The sequence below is a fragment of the Rattus norvegicus genome, chromosome 5, assembly GCF_036323735.1.
Source record: "Rattus norvegicus strain BN/NHsdMcwi chromosome 5, GRCr8, whole genome shotgun sequence".
Classification (NCBI taxonomy): Eukaryota; Metazoa; Chordata; class Mammalia; order Rodentia; family Muridae; genus Rattus; species Rattus norvegicus.
This window is the reverse complement of record NC_086023.1, coordinates 32,836,019-32,855,330: the sequence shown is the minus strand read 5'-3', so window position 1 is coordinate 32,855,330 and position 19,312 is coordinate 32,836,019. Positions and strand designations below refer to the sequence as shown.

Below are 19,312 nucleotides of genomic sequence, written 5' to 3'. Positions count from 1 at the left end.
TTTGATGGGTTTAATTCAGATCTGGGCGCAGATCTGGACTGCAGGGTTCCTGCAGCTGACTGCTCTTATATTCCTGTGTCCAGAGGCACTGTGCAGTTTCCTCTTGGGCCAGGGATGAGGGCAAAGGTGGACAGAAGTGGCTGTCTGTCCTGCCCGGCAGTCTCAGGATTGCCCACACTTCTGGGTGTTCAGCTCTCTGTCCCAAGTGATTTGGGAGCAGGCTGCCCCTGAGGGTTTTAATTTAGTAAGATAAATTGTCCAGTCTGGCATTTTATTCTTCCTCATATAGTGATGTTTTGTGTTTTAATTTTTATCAGCTGGCCACCAAAGTGGTAATTATTTTTGACCGAGTCATAGATTTTTAATTCACATGTGTGGAGAGGGGTCCTTTCTAGGAGGGAGAACGGCCGCTTCATTGCAACATGGCCATTTTATATGGCATGTGCCATACCATAAAAATAGCTACTATGACGATGCAGACAGGTAGAAATTTAAATGGGCATTTATTAGAAATATGTTGGAGAACTTTGTTTCACAAAACAGAATAGAAGATGATGATATTATATGAAAAATTGTAGTACCAGAGAATTATGTCAAGTTCTTTTCCTCAGTGTAATTTCCAGAAATCAGTCCACACCCCTGAGAAATGTTGTATCATAAATAGAAATTAGAGTAATGAACAGCAAAAAAGGTGAACAATTAATTCTATTGCAAACAACTAGACAGTAAATAAGGATCCCCTTGAGAAGGGGTAAAGAAAGTTTGCACTCCTGCTTGTGGCGGGAGCCAACCCACATTCTTCCCTTGGCAGTTTCTTAATGACACAAGGGAAATGCAGAAGCCACAGTGGAAGAGGAAACACCATGAAGTTTTTGTATAAACTTTTCACCTCATGGAAAAACTTGAGCAAAGTATCTTAGATAGACCCACAATATAGCTTCCCTGATTTATGTTGTTTGTCTGATTGTCTCTTCGTTCATGGCTTTATTTCGGGTCTCAAATACATGCTAATTAAAGAAGACATGGGATGGTTTATTTTTAATATACCACAATGGAGCAGAAAATAACTGTTTTCTTTAGATGAGAGGATTGTCTACTTTATGAAAGGCACATTTAGTTTTGATTTTTTGCCATTAGATCTCACATCATCATTTCAACATTAAGCTTACACCATCTAACATGATATGTCATCCCAGAATCTCCTGAAAACCTTCTATACATCTATCATCACAAGAAGAATAATTCCTTTTATTTTTGATGTAGTATATTATTGAGAGCACATGATTCAATATTTTATGATTCATTTATTGCTTTCCTTGTTTTGTTTCCCAAATATGCTAAGTACATTTTTGAGTTTTTGTTTTGAAGTTTACCCTTAGAAATATCCTTTTGTCTCTCCTGCAGTTAACCATAGCCTAAGTCATCCTTCTGAAACCAGTTCACCTTTTCTTCATGCTGTAAACTCTTGATTCATCCATAGCTTGGCATGGTACCTCCCTGTGGCCATATAGTGCTTACTACTTGACTTTGCCACATGTTTCTAGTTTTTTGTGTTTATTTATTTCTTATCTTTCCAACTAAATCCTGAGAAAATTCTTGGAGGCAGAGGTTATGTGCTACGCATTTTTATATTCTTGGCACTTTGTCTAGTGCATGCAAATTTTAGATCACTTATAATTTATCTATATTCTTGTTTTTGGGTCTGACCGAATATGCCTAGATTAGGATCTCAAATTTGTCCATCTATTGGTTATTATCTGTCATTTAAAAATTATATTTCTCTTGCGTATTCTTCCTCGTGCCTTTATTTTTTGTGTAGGAACTTCCTAAACAGCGCCCTTCAGAAGAGGGAGTGCTGCTCTTTCAGGGGTCCCCGAGCCCAGAGTTGATGGCTTTGTTGGTTGGTTCTGTGCTATGTGCTTATGCTAGACTAATCATAGTGGTCAGAGTTTGTTGATTCACGCTGGCTGAGTAGTGGAATGGATGGCTCTCTCCCAATGTATGTATGTATGTATGTATGTATGTATGTATGTATGTATGTATGTATGTATGTTTGTAAATATGGAGGTTGGAAATGAAAGAACTACTTGTCCAAAAAAGAATTAGATGAGCTCTTGTGCCCTTGGTGTGAGAAATTAGCACCTGAAAGGCAAACTAAAGATGTTCACCAGGGAGTTCAGGAAATACTTACTGATTGATTAACAGCTTTATGGGAAAACATTAGCCTTCTATGTCCAAAATAATGTATGGTCATGATATCACTGCCTAGTCATTGTTCTGGTAGGGATGATAGTACTATGACCCTTGACTTCTATTTCTCACTCATACATGGTCAGCATCAGAAGGCTGCTTAAGTGTGGATGGTAATCTTTCAAACATCTAAAAAGGATTTCAAATTTCTTTGGTGGAAAAGTGAGCAGAACAGTAATCAGATATCTCATGTGGTTTGTGATGATGTTGGGCAAAGGATTTGTTTTTGACAAAAGTAAGTAGCGTATCATTGACCAATTAAAACCTCAAGTCACATTTTTCTGCTTTGGATTTCTTCAATGAATGCTATGCTCACTTTAAAACTTTTACTCTCCACAGTTTTTGACATGGAGGGGATCAAAGGAGGTCTTGCAAATGTTAGGGCTGTGATTGTTTAAGATATGTCCATTTAATTGGCTGGCAGAATTTTGGCTACCTATTTTGTGCATAGAGAAGTATGACAAGAGATATCTGAAGTGTAAAACCTTACCTCATATATTGATTTGCTTGATTGAGACCCAGACAATGATGATCTTAATGGATATTACAGAAAATGAACAAACAATAATAAGAATTTCCATATAGGAAGTGCATAGAAGACAGGCAAAATCAAGAAGCTGGTACTTGCTGGTTGATAATTAAAACCTTTTTCAAATAGGAATCAAGTTCCTGTAGCATGTATGATTTTCACAGGAATCCCTAGTATTAGATGGTCAAACTATGTACTAGTGTTTGGATAAAGCACACATAAAGTTTTATCATTTAAGTTTTGTTTAGTGTTAAATATGCCTTTGTCATCTGGTTAAGCTTCTTTATTTGTGTGTGGTAAAAGAATAAATTGTCTATAAATGGAATCATGTGTTCTTTAGAAGTCAATGTTCTGAAACTTCTGAGAAAGTGACTATTTTATTTAAAAAATACTAGAAAAACCAGGCTTAGTGATGGTTGCCTGTGATCCTAAAATTTAGGAGGTAGATGCAGTAGAATCAAGAGTTCAAGAGCATCCTAGCTTTCTCAAATACAAAGCAAAATAATCCCACACCTAACCCTACTGCTTGGGACTATCTTAATTTGACCTTTAATCTTTCCTTTTAGAACTGGAAGATAAGCAAAAACCTACAGCTGATTCCTCTCCAGACATTAGTCTGTTCCTACCAATGCTTTGACCGGCGTGATCCTGATGTCTTTGGAATTGCTAAAGAATAGAGCAGGTGAGATAGTCTTCAGAGCCTCACTGGGCCAGTCATCTGTCCTGCCTCAGGCCAGCTCATGCCCCACTTACGATGCCATTCTCTATCTAGTCGCTTTCAATTTATTAAGCCATGGAAGATGAGCCATTCAATTATAAAATTTATACTATAAGTACTTCAGTCTACATCTAGATGGTTCTGTTTTTAGATGCTTTTTTCCTCTTTTTTTTTTTTTTTTTTTTTTTTTTTAATTAACTTGAGTATTTCTTATATACATTTCGAGTGTTATTCCCTTTCCCGGTTTCCGGGCAAACATCCCCCTCCCCCCTCCCCTTCCTTATGGGTGTTCCCCTCCCAACCCTCCCACCATTGCCGCCCTCCCCCCATAGACTAGTTCACTGGGGGTTCAGTCTTAGCAGGACCCAGGGCTTCCCCTTCCACTGGTGCTCTTACTAGGATATTCATTGCTACCTATGGGGTCAGAGTCCAGGGTCAGTCCATGTATAGTCTTTAGGTAGTGGCTTAGTCCCTGGAGGCTCTGGTTGCTTGGCATTGTTGTACTTTTGGGGTCTCGAGCCCCTTCAAGCTCTTCCAGTTCTTTCTCTGATTCCTTCAATAGGGGACCTATTCTCAGTTCAGTGGTTTGCTGCTGGCATTCGCCTCTGTATTTGCTGTATTCTGGCTGTGTCTCTCAGGAGCGATCTACATCCGGCTCCTGTCGGTCTGCACTTCTTTGCTTCATCCATCTAGTCCAATTGGGTGGCTGTATATGTATGGGCCAAATGTGGGACAGGCTCTGAATGGGTGTTCCTTCAGTCTCTGTTTTAATCTTTGCCTCTCCCTTCCCTGCCAAGGGTATTCTTTTTCCTCATTTAAAGAAGGAGTGAAGCATTCACATTTTGATCATCCGTCTTGAGTTTCGTTTGTTCTAGCGATCTAGGGTAATTCAAGCATTTGGGCTAATAGCCACTTATCAATGAGTGCATACCATGTATGTCTTTCTGTGATTGGGTTAGTTCACTCAGGATGATATTTTCCAGTTCCAACCATTTGCCTACGAATTTCATAAACTCGTTGTTTTTGATAGCTGAGTAATATTCCATTGTGTAGATGTACCACATTTTCTGTATCCATTCCTCTGTTGAAGGGCATCTGGTTTCTTTCCATTTTCTGGCTATTATAAATAAGGCTGCAATGAACATAGTGGAGCACGTGTCTCTTTTATATGTTGAGGCATCTTTTGGGTATATGCCCAAGAGAGGTATAGCTGGATCCTCAGGCAGTTCAATGTCCAATTTTCTGAGGAACCTCCAGACTGATTTCCAGAATGGTTTTACCAGTCTGCAATCCCACCAACAATGGAGGAGTGTTCCTCTTTCTCCACATCCTCGCCAGCATCTGCTGTCACCTGAGTTTTTGATCTTAGCCAATCGCACTGGTGTGAGGTGAAATCTCAGGGTTGTTTTGATTTGCATTTCCCTTATGACTAAAGATGTTGAACATTTCTTTAGGTGTTTCTCAGCCATTCGGCATTCCTCAGCTGTGAATTCTTTGTTTAGCTCTGAACCCCATTTTTTTAATAGGGTTATTTGTTTCCCTGCGGTCTAACTTCTTGAGTTCTTTGTATATTTTGGATATAAGGCCTCTATCTGTTGTAGGATTGGTAAAGATCTTTTCCCAATCTGTTGGTTGCCGTTTTGTCCTAACCACAGTGTCCTTTGCCTTACAGAAGCTTTGCAGTTTTATGAGATCCCATTTGTCGATTCTTGATCTTAGAGCATAAGCCATTGGTGTTTTGTTCAGGAAATTTTTTCCAGTGCCCATGTGTTCCAGATGCTTCCCTAGTTTTTCTTCTATTAGTTTGAGTGTGTCTGGTTTGATGTGGAGGTCCTTGATCCACTTGGACTTAAGCTTTGTACAGGGTGATAAGCATGGATCGATCTGCATTCTTCTACATGTTGCCCTCCAGTTGAACCAGCACCATTTGCTGAAAATGCTATCTTTTTTCCAATGGATGGTTTTGGCTCCTTTGTCAAAAATCAAGTGACCATAGGTGTGTGGGTTCATTTCTGGGTCTTCAATTCTATTCCATTGGTCTATCTGTCTGTCTCTGTACCAATACCATGCAGTTTTTATCACTATTGCTCTGTAATACTGCTTGAGTTCAGGGATAGTGATTCCCCCTGAAGTCCTTTTATTGTTGAGGATAGTTTTAGCTATCCTGGGTTTTTTGTTATTCCAGATGAATTTGCAAATTGTTCTGCTTTTTTCCTCTTATTGACTTAAAAACACATGTAAAAATGTGAAAACGTTAATCTGGATGACACATGAATGTTGATCTTTTCCATCCCTTTATGAGTTCATCCCCTTTTTAGAAAATTTGAACAAGAACTTAATGGAAAAAACAGGTTTCATTGATAAGCATTTCATAGTTGAAAGATAGATACTCATTTGAACTGTATTGTATTTTCAGGATTTCACTCGAGCCACTAATATCTGTTGATAAGATATAGAATGTTCATCCAGCTTAAAAATGAGGAGAAGGCTGGAAATTCAAGGGCAGTAGCTCCCAGTACCATTACTCTTTACAGAGTTCTGAAGAATACATTTAAAAAAATCTTTGGCCAAGAATAACTGATCAGTGTGAGGAAAATTACTGAAATGAAAATATGGATAATTTCCTTTGAGGAAATAGAGAAAACTAGGAAACTAACTTATGACAATATAAATGTGATTTGCATTTGGTGCCATCCAGAAAATGGTCTGGCCTTACCCTAGGACCATTGAAGCAGAAACGGTGAGTATGCTGGGCAATTTCTGAGTCCATAACCTTCTGGGTGATTTTTCTGTGTGTGTTCAAGTTTGAGAACTACAAAGGTATCTAGTTTGTAAAAATGTTAATCATAATTTTACATTTAATCTCAGCTAAAGATGCATTACTTCATGTGACCATTTGATGGTCTTCTTGCTAAAGGGCCGAGTAGAGCCTCTTCTGTACTTGTCCCACTGCTGCTGTCCTTGTAAGGACTTTATAGATTCAATTCAGGGCACTTCTTTACACATTCAAAATACCCCTGGCATAATTGCCAAGTGAGATCTATGGAGTAAGATCTAAGGTTCTCAGTTCCAAAGAATAAGTCTCAGGTTCCACTCAAACAGTTTCTTCAAGATAACTTTAAAAAGGCTCCATTAAACAGGAATGTACCTTAAACCAAAATAAACAGCTGAGAACAACACAGAGCTCACTAAGCATGAGTCAGTAAAACTCACTATGCATGCTTAATGAGAGAAAAATGACCTCAGTAAATTGTATTTGATTAGGGAAGTACTTTTTATCTAGTTTATATTGTATAAACATAGTTTGTTTGTCATTTGACTCCTATGAGTTCAACCATAATCCCCTCCTCATCTTGTTCCTGAATATAAAATTCTACCCACTCATCCATCTCTATACTTCAATAGCAGTTCAAGTATTTTCTTGAAGTTCATGTGATGTTATAGATAGGCTCTGGATCCCATTCTCTACCCTTGCTGCCATGTTTAATTCACAGGTGAAGGTCACTGCAGTCTGGCTTCTCTTCAACATTCCACAGCAACCACCATTCCAAGGTCATTGCCTACTTCTTCTGATTACCCTTCTGACTACCCTACTTCTCTCAGAGGCTGCTCCTTTCTGCAGATTTGGTTTTCACAAAGCATTTGTTTTCCTGGAGTTACAGACTTAAGTTAATCTATTTTCTCTATGCATTTAATTGAATTATTTTATGTGCTCTTCATTAAACAAACAAACAAACAAACAAACAAGCAAACAAACAAACTGGCATTCTGTGAAACTCTTCAGCAGTGGTCATTCTCTTCTCTTCAGGTACTTTTTGTTTAATGAATGATTCCATCCACTTCTAACGATTCAGTTACTTTCACTCATCACACCAAGACCATCAATGAGTGACTCAGCCTTTGCCTTCACCTTTAACCTATATCTCCAAGTTTTCAAATTTCAACATACGTAAAAAAGAACAGAAGTTTTTTTTTTTTACAAACTTTTCTTTTCCTATTTTTATATTAATTATTTGCTGAGTGGCTGCTATCTATTGGGTAGGATAGTTCTCTGTACTAAATCTGTAATAGTGAACAAGATGAATGGGGTCTTTGCCATCATAAAGATTTCTTTCTAATATAGAGGCAAGTGAGAAACATTACAAACATTACAATTTGCAAACAATATTCTAAATAAAATAGGTTTAGAAAGATATAGAATGATTAGAATAATATTTATGTGGGAATATTTACCAATGATCTCAAAGGAATAAAGCATTATAAGTAACAATTGGTTGATTGAGGATATGGAAGGCTAACAGCCCAGCCCAGAATTTACTGGAAAGCATCAAATAACTAATATCATTGTTTTGGAAGCATAGCTCTGTCATCATTGTTTGGATATAAGAATTCTGATATCCAGATCCAGTGCTGGTGGATACATAAGCAGGTATCACTTGTCACCAGGGAACATTTGGAAAGGATGCATCTGCCTATTCCATGGGGCTGCTCAAGGCTCTGAATCACTAGTTAAATCTGGAACTTCTTCCTCTGCATGAGTGTGATGCATGTGAGGATGATGAATCCTTCTGACAGTTGTAATGCATCTAAAGAGATGCTGGGATTTGAAACACTGCATACTGTTTTCACTTTCTAACAGCTATGGTCATTCTATATCCAAAGTTGAAGCACTGGAACATGAAAATATTGCAAATTACCTAGATTCATTTTCCCCTTTGTTTGTCTCTCTCATGGATGGTCTTTAGGATTTACATTTTCACTCATATTTACCTCAGAAGGAGAATAAAAATGAGAAGGAAGTCTCCATTGTTTGTTCTAAACTCTTTCTTATTGCCTGTGTTTTGGGAAACAGAAGTGTATTTTAGGATCATTAATGAATTGTGTAGAGGACTGTAGTAACTAGACATAGTTCATGTAGCATGTCTGATTCTTTTTTTTTTTTTTATTAACTTGAGTATTTCTTATATACATTTCCAGTGTTATTCCCTTTCCCGGTTTCCGGGCAAACATCCCCCTCCCACCTCCCCTTCCTTATGGGTGTTCCCCTCCCAACCCTCTCCCCATTGCCGCCCTCCCCCCACAGTCTAGTTCACTGGGGGTTCAGTCTTAGCAGGACCCAGGGCTTCCCCTTCCACTGGTGCTCTTACTAGGATATTCATTGCTACCTATGGGGTCAGAGTCCAGGGTCAGTCCATATATAGTCTTTAGGTAGTGGCTTAGTCCCTGGAAGCTCTGGTTGCTTGGCATTGTTGTACATATGGAGTCTCGAGCCCCTTCAAGCTCTTCCAGTTCTTTCTCTGATTCCTTCAACGGGGGAGCATGTCTGATTCTTATTTTGTGTACATACATGTTTTCTCTCATTAACTTGTCAATTCTTTCCTTTTCCTATTCTTGCTTTCTTATCTTAACCCTATTTCTTCTTCTGTACACCCTTCCATCACCCTCCCTCAGCATCCCAAAGCTGTGACTGCATTAACTGTTCAAAATTTCTAGTTGTGCTCAATATTTCTGACAAGTTTATAAATTGGTTTAAGATGATTTAGAGGACAAAGACCCAATTAATTTGATGAAGGTATTGCTTTTTATAATCAAAGTAATAAATCATTAAAGGAATGACCTGTTTGGAAGATTCTGGGTTAAAACATCATCTTGTGAACTAATATATTTTTGAAACTGGAGATTTCATTTTAAACTAAGGAAGTTTTAATAAAAACAGATTTTCTATGCATTGATAAAACCTCTAAAAGCCATAAAATAATATTGCAAATATTCTTGGTATGTCTTCTTAAAATACCTCTTTGTATGGCCCTTGTCTAGCTTATTTTTCTGTGAGAAAAATAAATGGCCAGAAGTTGCTTGGTCTTGCTAAATAACTGTTTCTTGATTCTGAGAAAGTCCCAGGGCAGCATACTCCTCAAACCCACCATGGGAACATTGAGAGCCTTCTCAGGCTACAGGGCTCTCAGTTGTAGGAGGCTAAAGTTCAAAAAATAACCTTGAGACTCCTATGGCAACCCTGTCACTAAGGGATCAATGAAGGGCCACTGTGGGATTAGAACACATTGACCATCGTTATTTTGAGTTGCAAGAGGAGAGAGAGGGTTCCTGGGCACCCCTGCAGACTCAGGTGAAGGATATGAATAAGACAAATTATATGTTGCTAGCCAGAGTAACCACAGGCTTCTTTCACAAGGGCTTCTTAAGGGACATTCCCTTTTATTCCTGGGAGTTGGTAAATGTTTGGGGAGAGGAAGAAACAAGACAGGAAGTGGGAATACTAAGACTGGGTTGTAGACAAATGCCTAGGAAAGTTAGACAAACTGTTCTTCTGTTCATTGTAATCATAATAAAAGCGTATGAGTTTTTTCTGAGCCAAGGAAATTAGCAATTGCCTGTGGCTTGTTCTATTGAAGACAAAAATGAATTTATAGTACTTTAAAATTGTTCAATTAAAATGTGTCTGTCAGGTAATACTGGCCTAAGGAAGAAGGTACTTTACAAAGATATCCTCTTCTGAAGTATTTCTATTTTGTGCCAAGAATTATACCTCCAAGAAATATATATTGTTACCTCCCACAGGGAAGACATTATCCTAACGTGAATGTGGACGGGGTCTCAGAGAACTGCTGCCTGCTTTTGGGGTGCTTTCTATTAGGTCAGAACAGCTCTTCTCTGTTCAAAATCAAGAATTTCACTCTATCTCTCTTGGCTAGCATTTATCATTGTACATGTTTTGTGATATGTTATACCTTGCCAGGATGAGCTGATAGAAGCCATGCAGGAGGAGCTACAGTGGGCAAGTGAGCTTCCTGGGGATGGCTCACCATTTTGTATCACTGTGATGGTAAATTCTGGACAGGCACAGCCCCAGGTCCCAGGTTCTTCACCACCATACTGCTTCTTGCTGATAATATGTTTTTTAATGGCTGTCATTGTTGTATTCCTAATTTTTATGATAGGGTGTGATTGGCAAAGAAAGATCCTTTCTGTCTATAGTCTGTTATCATTGCTTTGCTGGGTATTAGCTCTCTGTTGGGCAAATTTTCTTCAGATCAACATGAAGATGAACTTTGATGAATCAATGATTTTATAGAATTCCTGATTTGATTCAAATAGTTTTATGAAGTTAAGACAGTTGATAGAAAGTTTACAGTTAGAAACAGAAGTAGAATGTGCCTCCTCCTTATAAAAGTGGCATAGGTTAGAAAAGGAGTTCAATGAGCTTTCGTATGTTCTAAGCACTTAAATTGCTCAAAGAAGAAGAATAGTCTGGGAACAAATTTAAGGATGGAGGAAAACATTCATTCTAGGTCCAGGGAGGAAACCAAGGGTTCAGTGTGCAAGGTCACCAACAAGGAGTGGGTAATTTGATTACATAAAAACTATTATTTTGAACTTATAATGAGCTCATGGAATGAAAGGTAGATAAAACTACTGCTTTGAATGTATAATCAACAATCCTGTTCTAACTCCCTATTGTGTAACATTTTTATCTGTTTTTGAATGAGATAATTCTTCCTCTTATATAGACAACCTTGTCTTAGGGGAAATAAATGTGCTAAAGGAAAAAAAAACAAATTTATTAGAGCTTGCTTGCTAGAGCATTGTTCTATTCACATTTATATATATGTATATATATTTGTGTGTGTATTTGTGTATGTGTATGTGTATGTGTATGTGTATGTGTATGTATATGTATAAACTTGTTGGAGGCAGCTCATTGGAGTTTGCTCCATTCACAGAATGTGTGTGTGTGTGTGTGTGTGTGTGTGTGTGTGTGTAAAATGATGTTTGGAGCCTGCTTTGCTCCATCCACCCAATCTGTGAATGTGTGTCTGTCTGTATATTTGGCTGTCTGTATGTACAAATGTATGTATGTATGTAAGTATGTATGTATGTGTATGTGTGAAACTGTTGGGAACCTGCTTGGTGGAGCCTGCTTTGCTTCATTCACTCAGTTTGTATGTGTGAATGTGAGAACTTTCTCTCAGTTTAAAGAGTTCAGAATTTCTCGCTGGTCATAGAGAGTACTGGTTCCAGATAATTATGTTTTGCTCCCGACAGTACCACCAGTGTTCAACACATAGAGTACCTACTTCTCTCAGTGGGAGTCTCTGTGGGTTGCTTGCTATCAGCACCAACCCCAATCATCATCTCTATGCAGTACTCCTCAGTTTACCCTGTGGTGTTGGAGCTAGCTGTTGACACATAACAATTGATGTCAGCTCTCTAGTAGTTGTTTCCTCACATTCTTCAGAAAGCCCTTCCAGCTATCATATTTAAAATTGCAGGTCCCACCAGCAAACACTAAAGTTTCTCCTTTCTGTTTCTCCATTCCTCTTCACCTTCTATATCACTCTGTAACTTAATTGTCAACCCAAGTGGCATAACTTAATTGAAACTATGTATGTATACACATATACTTACATATAATATATAATTTGTATAAATTTAAAATAGAATAATATCTTATGGCTTTTTCAAACATCCTTAGTGTTAGTGAACCTAACTTTTTATACAAATATTCAATGTATCTTTGTCATATCTATCCTACAACCCTCCTTTTTCACTACTTCTGGATTCTTTCACCTGCTACCCCCTACATCTTCATGTCACCATCCTTGTTTACTTTTATAACTAACTGGGTCTAATTAATGAATCTTGCATGAGCCTGGATAACCTATTAGAGAATACATCACTGAAGAAAAATGATTCTACTTTCTCCCATAGCAATTAAATTCCAATACCTTCTCAACTAGGTATGGAGAAGCCTCATGAACATTCCCTATCCCCATTGGATTTGTTGGCTAGCTTTTCTTGTTCGGATAACTACAAATACTGTGAGTGTACATTGGTACAACAAGTGTTTTGGTGCATTGTGTTTGTTTATGTGTATGCATATGTGGGTATGTTTGTGTGTATGTATGTGTGTATGTGTTTATCTGTGTGCATTTAAGTGTGTGAGTTTATGTGTACATGTGTTGTATGTGCATGTGTGTGTATGTTTGTTTTTGTGTATGTATATGTGGGTATGCATTTGTATATCTATGTATGTGTTGGTATTTGCATATGTATGTATGGTTATATGTATATATGTCTGTGTGTACATTCATATGTGTCTATATGAATTCTAAGTTTTTCCCTCTGAAAAATGCCATTGCAATATGATGGAAATTTCATTGCCTTTTACGATTGTTTTTGCTAGTGAAAACATTTTCTTTTTTTCTTTTTTCTTTTTAATTTTTTATAAGATATATTTCTTTACTTACATTTCAAACGGTATTCCCCTTCCTGGTTTCCTGTCCATAAGGCCCCATTCCCTACCCTTCCTCTCCCCCATAAAGGGATTCCCCTTATATGTCCCCCTTGCTATCCCCCCATATTCCCCTGCACTGGGGGTCCAGCCTTGGCAGGAACAAGGGCTTCCCCTTCCACTGGTGCCCCAATAAAGCTATTCTCTGCTACATTTGCAGTTGGAGCTCTGGGTCAGTCCATGTACAGTCTTTGGTTAGTGGTTTAGTCCCTGGAAGCTCTGGTTGGTTGGCATTGTTGTTTTTATGGGGTTGCAAGCTCCTTGAATTCTTTCAATACATCCTCTAATTCCCTCCAAGGGGGTCATTTTCTCAATTCGGTGGTTTGCTGCTAGCATTGACCTCTGTATTGGACATGCTTTGGATGTGTCTCTCAGGAGAGATCTATATCTAGTCCCTTTCAGGGTGCATTTTTTAACTTCATCAAACTTATCTAGTTTTGGTGGCTGTATATATATATTGGCCACATGTGGGGCAGGCTTTGAATGGCCATTCCTTGAGTCACTGCTCTTATCTTTTCTTCTATATCCCCTCCTATGGATATTTTTCCCCTTTTAAGAAGGAGTGGAAGCATCTGCATTTTGGTCATCTTTCTTCTTGAGCTTCCTGTGGTCTGTGGATTGCATCTTGGGTAATTCGAGCTTTTTGGCTAATATCCACTTAATGAGTGCATACTAAGTGTGTTTTTCTGTGATTGAGTTACCTCACTCAGGATGATATTTTCTAGTTCATTCCATTTGCCTATGAATTTCATGAAGTCATTGTTTTTGATAGTTGAGTAGTACTCCATTGTGTAGATGTAACATATTTTCTGTATACATTCCTCTATTGAAGGGCATCTGGGTTCTTTCCAGCTTCTGGCTATTAAAAATAAGGCTATGAACATACTGGAACATATGTCTTTGTTGATGTTGGAACATTTTTTGGGTATATGCTCAAGCTGGGTCAGGCTCAAGCTCAGGTAGTGGAATGTCCAATTTTCTGAGGAACCTCGAGACTGATTTCCAGAATGGTTGTACCAGTTTGCAATCCCACCAACAATGGAAGAGTCTTCCTCTTTCTCCACATCCTTGCCAGCATCTGCTGTCACCTGAGTCTTTGATCTTAGCCATTCTGACTGGTGTGAGGTGGAATCTCAGGGTTGTTTTGATTTCATTTCCTGGATGACTAAGGATGTTTAACATTTCTTTAGGTGCTCTTTGGCCATTCGATAATCCTCAGCTGAGAATGTTTTGGTTAGCTCTGTACCCCATTTTTAATAGGGTTATTTGGCTCTCTGGAGTCTAACTTCTTGAGTTCTTTGTGTATTTTGGATATTAGCCCTCTATCAAATGTAGGAATGGTAAAGATCTTTTCCAAATCTATTGGTTGCCATTTTTTCCTAATGACAGTGTCTTTTGCCTTACAGAAGCTTTTCAGTTCTATGAGATCCCATTTGTCCATTCTTGGTCTTAGAGCATAAGCCATTGGTGTTTTTTTTCAGAAAAATTTCCCCAGTGCCCATGTGTTCGAGATGCTGCCCTAGTTTTTCTTCTATTAGTTTGAGTGTGTCTGGTTTGATGTGGAGGTTCTTGATCCACTTGGACTTAAGCTTTGTACATGGTGATAAGAATGGATTGATTTGCATTCTTCTACATGCTGACCTCCAGTTGAACCAGCACCATTTGTTGAAAATGTTATCTTTCTTCCATTGCATGGTTTTAGTTCCTCTGTCAAAGATCACGTAACTATAGGTATGTGGGTTCATTTCTGGGTCTTCAATTCTGTTCCACTGTTCTATCTGCCTGTCTCTGTACCAAAACCATACATTTTTTTAATCACTATTGCTCTGTAATACTGCTTGAAGTCAGGGATGGTTATTCCCCCAGAAGTTCGTTTATTGTTGAGTATAGTTTTTGCTATCCTGAGTTTTTTGTTATTCCAAATGAATTTACAAATTGCTCTTTCTATCTCTATAAAGAATTGAGTAGGAATTTTGATGGGAATTGCATTGAATCTGTACATTGTTTTTGGCAAAATGGCCATCTTTACTCTATTAATCCTGCCAATTCATGAGCATGGAAGATCTTTTCATCTTCTGAGATCTCAATTTCTTTCTTTAAAACTTGAAATTCTTGTCCTATAGATCTTTCACTTGCTTGGTTAAAGTCACACCAAGATAGTTTATATTATTTGGGACTATTGTGAAGGGTACCATTTCATTAATTTCTCTCTCAGCCTGTTTATCCTTTGAGTAGAGGAAGGCTACTGATTTGTTTGAATTAATTTTGTACTCTGACACTGATAAACTGAAGTTGTTTACCAGGTTAAGTAGTTCTCCAGTGGAACTTTTGGGGGTCACTTAAGTATACTATCATATAATCTGCAAGTAGTGATGTTTTGATTTCTTCCCTTCCAATTTGTATCCCTTTGACCTCCTTTTGCTGTTTGATTGCTCTGGCTAGGACTTCGAGTACTATATTGAATAAATAGGGAGAGAGTGGGTAGCCTTGTCTAGTCCCTGAGTTTAGTGGGGTTGCTTCAAGTTTCTCTCCATTTAGTTTGATGTTAGCTACTGGTTTGCTGTATATTGTTTTTACTATGTTTAGATATGGGCCTTGAATTCATGATCATTCCAGGACTTTTATCATGAAGGGGTGTTGAATTTTGTCAAATGCTTTCTCAGCATCTAATGAAATGATCTTGTGGTTCTTATCTTTGAGTTTGTTTATATAGTGGATTACATTAATGGATTTCCATATAGTAAACCTTCCCTGTATCCCTGGGATGAAACCTACTTGATCATGATGGATGATTGTTTTGATGTGTTCGAGGATTCGGTTTGTAAGAAGTTTATTGAGTATTTTTGTGTCAATATTCATAAAGGAAATTGGTCTGAAGTTCTCTTTCTTTGTTGGGTCTTTGTGTGGTTTTGGCATAAGAGTAATTGTGGCTTCATAGAAAGAATTTGGTAGTGCTCTGTCTGTTTCAATTTTGTGGAATAGCTTGGACAGTATTGGTATGAGGTCTTCTATGAAGGTCTGATAGAATTCTGCACCGAACCGATCTGGACCTGGACTCTTTTTGGTTGGACTCTTTTAATAATTGCTTCTATTTCTTTAGGAGTTTTGGGGCCGTTTAGATGGTTTATTTGTTCCTGATTTACCTTGATACCTGGTATCTCTCTAGAAAATTTTCCATTTCCTCCAGATTTTCCAGTTTTGTTGAATATAGGCTTTTATAGTAGGATCTGATGATTTTTTAAAAATTTCTTCAGATTCTGTTGTTATGTCTCCATTTTCCTTTCTGATTTTGTTAATTTGGATACAGTCTCTGTGACCTCTGGTTAGTCTGGCTAAGGGTTTATCTATCGTGTTGATTTTCTCAAAGAATCAACTCCTGGTTTTATTGATTCTTTATATAGGCCTTTTCATTTCTACTTGTTTGATTTCAGCTCTGAGTTTGATTATTTCCTGCCTTCTACTCCTCTTGGGTTTCTTTTTTTCTTTTTGTTCTAGAGGTTTTAGGTGTGCTGTCAAGGTGCTGATGTATGCTCTCTCCTGTTTCTTTTTGCAGACACCCAGAGCTATGAGTTTTCCTCTTGGTACCACTTTCGTTTTGTCCATAAGTTTAGGAGTGTTGTATCTTCATTTTCTTTAAATTGTAAGAAGTCTTTAATTTCTTTTTTTTCCTCTTTGACCAGGTTATCACTGAGTAGAGCATTGTTCAATTTCCATGTATATGTGTTCTTTCTGTCATTATTGTTTTTATTGAAAGCCAGTCTTAGTGTGTGGTGGTCTGATAGAATGCATGGGAATATTTCTATCTTCCTGTATCTGTTGAGGCTTGTTTTGTGACCAATTATATGGTCAGTTTTGGAGAAGGTTCCATGAGGTGCTGAGAAGAAGGTATATCCTTTTGATTTAGGATGGAATGTTTTATAAATATCTGTTAAATCCACTTGGTTCATAACTTCTGTTAGTTTCTCTATGTCTCTGTTTAATTTCTGTTTCCATGATCTGTCCATTGATGAGAGTGGGGTGTTGAAATCTCCTACTATTATTGTGTGAGTTGCAATGTGTGCTTTGAGCTTTAGTAATGTTTCTTTTATGAATGTAGGTGCCCTTGCATTTGGAGCATAGATATTTAGGATTGATAATTCATCTTGGTGAATTTTTCCTTTGATAAATATGAAGTGTCCTTCATTATCTTTTTTTAAGGCCTTTTGGTTGAATGTCAATGTTATTTGATATTAGAATGGCAACTCCAGCTTGTTCCTTCAGGGCATTTGCTTGGAAAGTTGTTTTCCAACCATTTACTCTGAGATAGTGTCTATCTTTGTCTCTGAGGTGTTTCTTGCATGCAGCAATATGCTGGGTCCTCTTTACATATCCAGTATGTTTTATTGGGGGAATTGAGCCCACTGATGTTGAGAGATATTAAGGAATAGTGATTGTAGCTTCCTGTTATTTTCATTGTTAGAGGTGGAATTATATTTGTCTGTCTCTCTTTTGGTTCCATTGCAAGGAAATTATATTCTTGCTTTCTGTATGGTGTAGTTTCTCTCCTAATGTTGGAGTTTTCCATCTATTATCCTTTTAGGGCTGTGTTTGTAGAAAGATATTGTATAAGTTTGGTTTTGTCATGGAATATCTTGGTTGCTCCATCTATGTTAATTGAGAGTTTTGCTGGATACAGTAACTTGAGCTGGCATTTTTGTTCTCTTAGGGTCTGTATGACATCTCTCCAGGATCTTCTGGCTTCATAGTCTCTGGTGAGAAGTCTGGTGCAATTCTGATAGGTCTGCCTTTATATGTCACTTTATATGACCTTTTCCCCTTACTGCTTTTAATATTCTTTCTTTGTTTTGTGCATGGTGTTTTAACTGTTATGTGACAGGAGGAATTTCTCTTCTGGTCCAATCTACTTGGAGTTCTGTAGGCTTCTTGTATGTTTATGGGCATCTCTTTCTTTAAGTTAGGGAAGTTTTCTTCTATAATTTTGTTGAATATATTACTGGCCCTTTAATTTGGGAATCTTCACTTTCTTCTATACCTATTATCCTTAGGTTTGATCTTCTCATTGTGTCCTGGATTTCCTGTATGTTTTGGACTAGGAGTTTTTGGTGTTTTACATTATCTTTGACAGTTGTGTCGATGTTTTCTGTGATATTTTCTGCCCCTGAGATTCTTTCTTCTATCTCTAGTATTCTGTTGGTGATGCTCTCATCTATGACTCCTGATCTCTTCCCTAGCTTTTCTATCTCCAGGGTTGTGTCCTTTTGTGCTTTTTTTATTGTTTCTATTTCCATTTTCAATTCACTTACCTGTTTGGTTGTGTTTTCCTGTAGTTCCTTCAGGGATTTTTGTGTTTCCTCTCTAAGGGCTTCTACTTTTTTTTTGTGCTTTCCTGCATTTTTAAAGGGAGTTCTTAATGTCTTTCTTAAAGTCCTCCATCATTATCAAAAAATATGATTTTAAATCTAAATCTTGCTTTTCTGGTGAGTTTGGACATCCAGTATTTTCTTTGGTGGGACAACTGGACTCTGATGATGCCAAGTAGTCTTGGCTTCTCTTTTGTAGGTTCCTGTGCTTGCCTCTAGCCATTGGGTTGTCTCTGGTGTTTGCTTGTCTTGTCGTTTCTGAGAGTGACTTGACCCTGTTGTAGGCCTCTGTGTCAGCACTCCTGTAGAACTGTTTTCCTGTTTTCTTTCATCCTTTCCTGAGAACAAGTTTTCTCATTTCAGGTGTGGCAGCACTTCTGGAGATTGTCTTCCAGCTCTAGGCATGGGCAGGAATCAAAGGGTTCTGCCCTGATTGTCCCTAGGTCCTTGCATCCAATGGGCACAGTTGGCATTATGTAATTCTCTCTTGGGTCTGAACTGTGGGCAGAGGGTATTCTCCTCTGAGTTCTCAGGAGTATCCACACTTCTGAGGTTCCAGCTCTCTCCCCCATGGGATTTGGGTGCAGGGAGCTGTTTGGCAGGTTCAGTTTGGTCCTGGGCACAGACCAGAACTGTGGGTACCTGTGGCTGTCTGTTCCTATATCCCTGTATCCAGAGGCACTGTGCAGTTTCCCGTTGGACCAGGGATGTGGGCTGAGGTGTGCAGAGGTGTCAGTCTGTCCTGCAGTCTTAGGATGTCTGCCCTCCTGGGTGGTGAGCTCTCTTCCCCATGGGATTTGGGTGCAGGGAACTGTGGGATGGTATCAGTTCACTTCCAGGCAGAGCCAGAAACAGGAAGTGCCCTGACCCAGAGGACTTCTGCCTCTGTATTCTGAATCCACCAGGCAGGTCACTTGGTAGCAGAAAAGTGGGTCTTTCTTCTACTCTCAGCTGCAGCGGCACTTCTGGAGACTGTCTTCCAGCTCTAGGCATGGTCACGCATCAAAGAGTCCTGTCCCTGATTTCTAATGTAGGTCCTTGCACCCAGTGGGTACAGTTGGCACTATGCGATTCTCTCTTGGGTCTGGACTGTGGGTAGAGGGTATTCTCCTCTGACTTCTCAGGATTATCCACACTTCTGA

At 38.4% G+C, this 19,312-nt stretch overlaps 1 protein-coding gene across 5 annotated transcripts in view; it reads left to right on the top strand.

The window, feature by feature from the left end:
- Lrrc69 (leucine rich repeat containing 69) overlaps positions 1 to 19,312 on the top strand; it is a 158,337-nt gene that overhangs the window by 123,846 nt on the left and 15,179 nt on the right. For 4 of the 5 annotated variants that reach the window (XM_039110544.2, XM_039110541.2, XM_017593569.3 and 1 more), the window contains one exon: positions 3,346 to 3,461. The exons of the other annotated variant lie outside the window; for it this stretch is intronic. In XM_039110544.2, coding sequence (XP_038966472.1) covers positions 3,346 to 3,456 — 111 coding nt within the window. In that variant the 3' untranslated portion in view covers positions 3,457 to 3,461. The remainder of the gene's footprint in view (positions 1 to 3,345; positions 3,462 to 19,312) is intronic. 5 annotated transcript variants of the gene reach the window in all.